We start from the raw sequence: 4195 nt of genomic DNA, 5'->3' as shown, positions 1-4195 counted from the left end.
GAGCACAAGTGGCAAAATGCAGCCGGGCTGGCGGCGGCCCCTCCCACTGTCCAGCCCCGGAGCCCTGTGCTCCCACTGTCCGGAGCTAAGTGCTTTCTCATCTGCAAAACTAGAAGCAGAGAACTGCCGAGGCTCCGTGAAGGAATAAGCGAAGTTATTACGAAGACCTCTTCAAACACCAAGGGCGGCGGGAACGCTCAGTGGTAGAAACGAACACTTGCCACCATCCTGATCATGACCTCGTAACCTTGCTTTTAGGGAGGGAGACTCTGGGTGCCAGGTGAAATGCTGCCTCCGGAACCAGCCTGTTTGCACAAGTGGTGATGTGTTTGTTAGTTATTTATGGAGCTACTGAGTTCTATTTGTTCCAGGCAAATCAGTGGCTTGGCTTGCTGCCAGATGCCCTGCATTCCGTTAGGCTCCCTCGCCCTCCCCGGCTCTATTCCCGAGCAGAGGCCTGGCCTCGAGGCTTTACCTTGCTGCTTCTGCATGGTGGTGAAATCCTCAAAGGTGAGCGTGCGCACGGGGGGTCTCCAGAACGCGTAAGTCTCCATGATGGCTTCCAGTCCGGTTCTGCAGAGAGAGAAGCCAGCAACAGAACTCATACATAGTCCCAAGAAACGCACTGACTTTTCAGAGATCCTGGGTGGTTTGGCAAATGGTATGCACACAGGCACTGAGAGAGAGCATCACCGGGGTAAACTGGTCTGGAAGATTGCCAGGCACAGATGACACTGGGTTGCCCGAGGAAGGAGAAACGAACCCAATTCAGATTATTTGCAAACAAGTCATAACTGTGATGGGATTTCACTAAGACCTTTCTTCAAAGGAGGTTTGGTCCGTATGAAAAAAAACATGTTAGGTGCTAAAGGTCAAGGCCACCGGTATCGTGAACAAAGTTGACAAGAGAGTAGCACTGGCTGTGTCTCGAGCACAGGATGAGGTCATCATCATCATTACAGTGCATCGAGAGCCTGTCCCCGAGTCACCTCCTCCACTGGGTATGTAGAGTCAGCGAAGCTGTCAAATTGCTGTGGCTTTAAAGGCTCCTTAAATCAACAGAGACGAGCAAGAAATCAAAGGAGAGAGAAGCAATCAAACACACCTGAGTTTCTGTTGCAACAAGAAATACCTACCTGAAGGACAAAGAAAGGGTTTGGTCCCAGAAACTATACTTCAAGCAAAGTGACCAATACATTTCTGGAAATATTTGCCTGTACTGTGTAATCTAATAATCAAGCTGGTCTTCAAGGGTCAGATACTTGGGACTGTCGGACTTCAGCAAACACCCAGTGCTGTACCAGTCCATTACTCTGGGGCTTCATTGCATTGATATTAGCAGTTCCCTCAAGTGCACCACGCGCACACTGTCTGCTTGACCCCTCAGTAAGTTCTCTCAGCGCCGCGTGCGCGCTGACGGACGTCGTTCTAACATAGTTATCCGGGGTCTCTGGGACACACTCTTGCTGATATTCTGTATCCTCAGAACAGTAGGATCAGGGTTTCATTTAAAGCTTTGGACACGGCTCTGATTTTTGACTTTTCTTTAAAACTAACTACTTCTGTCTAAGTGGAGGAAGGGGAAGATAGGAGACGGAGGGTAGAGAAGTGGCATAAGTCACTGGACCCTAACGTGCTGTCCCCTCCCGGAAAAGACAGGGTTCTCTCTTGAGATGAAATTTATGCTGCCCGCCTCCCCCCTAAGTGATGCGTTTCCAGAGTTCTCTTCGCTCTTGCCTACCAAGAATAAAGTGAGAAGTTTTATTTTAAGAACAAACTTCCTTCCCTTAAAAATGGCTGTAAGATCCCCGAGGTGCTTTCTTCTCAAATGAGCTGCTGATACACTGATTGGCTCTTCGTGTCGGAAAATTTCCTCTCTGAACAGGCCTTACTTGCGCAGTTAACTTTCTAAAGTCTTCTCTGGAATCTTGGAGGCTTTAAATACACCAATGTTGGCAAATCAAAGTCTGTATTTTTAGAAGAGGTTGAGAGGAGAGGGTGTTGCATGGTGTTTATTAGCTGTTAATCTGTTAAAAGTAGGAACAGAAGACATCTCCACACGGTCACCCTACATTAATGTCGAATACAGTACATGAAACTATTTGCAGAGGGAAGGAGTCCAAGCGATCGGGGAGCTCCGAGGAAGAAGGGATAGGAAGGTAATGCCACGCTGAGCCTCGGTGGATGTAAGAAATAGACAGGACAGGCTTGGCTCCTACTGCTTCGTTTTAGGATGCTGGTGGCCCACCGGAACACCTTACAGTTCCCCTTAGTGGCACAGAGGCTCACTGCAAATGGCAACGTCTTTATTCTTCTGCTTCTTGTTACATCCTTCCCAAGAACACGTGCCAATCACGGGGACAAAATATTAGCTCAAGGACAAAGAACAGTCCCTTCTCATTTCATAAGATGATAGAAGGCTGTGAAGCACACTGATACACTGCCAGTATTTCTTAAAGAAACAGGAGATGCACTTTGATTTCGTTTTCATAATAGGCGAAAAGACTGTAGCAGATTTGTTAATCATTTTATTTAACGCAGTCGACTCTGTACAGGATAGTGACCGTTTATTCAAATCTGAAATCCAACTGAAAGACTGCATTCCAGAATCACAGATTTAAAAATGAAGAGGCATCTTGTGTGTCATCAGCTTCTACTTTCTATAATACCATCTTGGTCAGTTATCTATTCTCCGTTGGAGTATTTCCCAAGGAAAATAATCAGTTTTTTGACAGATCTATTAGAAAGTTCTTTCTGACCTTGAGCTGAGGTCTCTGACCTCATGAGCACTGGGTAAATGGGGAGAGGGCCAGAGGTTTCCCCACCCTCATCAGGGAGACCTTCCTCAGCGGTGAAGAATGTCGTGTACAACATGCCACATGCGGATGCACCCAGGGTCCACCCAGTTCACAGGTCTGTCAGAACAAGGGTCATTTTGGTGGTGGAACTGTGGGGAGGGGCTGTGACTACCAAAACATAATGGCCGAGCCCACGCATTCCTGTCCACACTTTACTCATCCGCTGTGGACCCGTCTCACGTAGATTTGTCCTGGACCCTTACTGAATCTATTTATGTAGTCCAAGTGTAAAATTTCATCCTTTTCGTTCACTATCTGCCCCATCTGTTTGGTCCTTAAACTTCATTAAGCATCATCGGATAGATCTGATTGTTAGAAAGGACTCGTTCTGCGTAGAAGGATTTGGTGAAGTGCCACCAAATGGCAAGGTGATCATTAGGTAATTCACCTCTCCACCGCCAGCACGTCTACTTTGGATCCCATGTTTTTTAATGTCCCATTGCTTGCATAGCACGATGTCTGTTACATGGCAAGATCTCAATTGATATGAGTCATCATTTCATGCACTTCAACCAGCATTCATTTTGCTAAGCCTAAGACTTAGGAAGACAGCTCGATGTAAAATCAAAACTCTGAAGACAGAAGGAACCCTTTAGTATTAGAGACTTGGGAACCGTTTCTGTAGCTGATTGTGCCTTCCCTGACTCGAGGCTCAGAGAAGTTTCAGTTTTCCTTTGATTTCTTCCATTCCGGTCATGGAATTTCTGACCTTCAGCGGAGCCTGAGTCCCCAGCAGAGTCCCCTCCCTGCTCTTCTCTTACGAGAGTCCTTGCCGACTCCCCACCGCTTGGATGTCTGCTCAGAGCCCATCCTGAGTAACACACTGTTTACTTATTCATCATCATCATGCCCTAGTTTCGTACAATTTTATCTCAAGGTTCTTAAAAGTGAATTCATTGTCTAACAGGTTTTTTTTTTTTTAAAGCGGTCTTAAGTCACTACATTTCGTTAACGTGTCCCACATGGTGAGCCTCTCCCGGTTTGTTGGACACCAGAAACCTGATGTCATCCCTGAGGTTTCCAATCAGAGACGATCAGATTGGCAAGTGTCCCCCTCTCGCTGACTTGCCCTGCTTGCGCCAGTGACAGCGGAGGCCACAGCCAAACCCCCTTCATTCAGTCCTTTGGCTGTAATCGCCTCTTTGACTTCCAGGCCTTTTCCCTTTAGACTTTTCAGGCTGCTCGCTGGCCAGAGCAACAGAATGTCCTGAAAGGAGGGAGGAAAGGAAGGAGAGGAAGCCAGCCACGAGCTCTTTCGCAAATTGATGATCGGGAAAAACAGCCAGACTGTAAAGAAATGGTCTTCCGAAGGAGGGAAGGAGGGAGGGATGAAGGAA

The 4195-nt window shown here is 47.2% G+C and overlaps 1 protein-coding gene across 1 annotated transcript in view; it reads right to left on the bottom strand.

Moving 5' to 3' along the window:
- The window catches only part of TBX15 (T-box 15), a 100776-nt gene that overhangs the window by 13306 nt on the left and 83275 nt on the right, over positions 1 to 4195 (bottom strand). The window contains exon 7 of the mRNA XM_011366440.2: positions 476 to 573. Coding sequence (XP_011364742.2) covers positions 476 to 573 — 98 coding nt within the window. The remainder of the gene's footprint in view (positions 1 to 475; positions 574 to 4195) is intronic.

The sequence above is a fragment of the Pteropus vampyrus genome, unplaced genomic scaffold, assembly GCF_000151845.1.
Source record: "Pteropus vampyrus isolate Shadow unplaced genomic scaffold, Pvam_2.0 Scaffold6, whole genome shotgun sequence".
Taxonomy (NCBI): Eukaryota; Metazoa; Chordata; class Mammalia; order Chiroptera; family Pteropodidae; genus Pteropus; species Pteropus vampyrus.
Note: the sequence above shows the minus strand (reverse complement) of the source record. Positions and strands in the feature narration are given on the sequence as shown.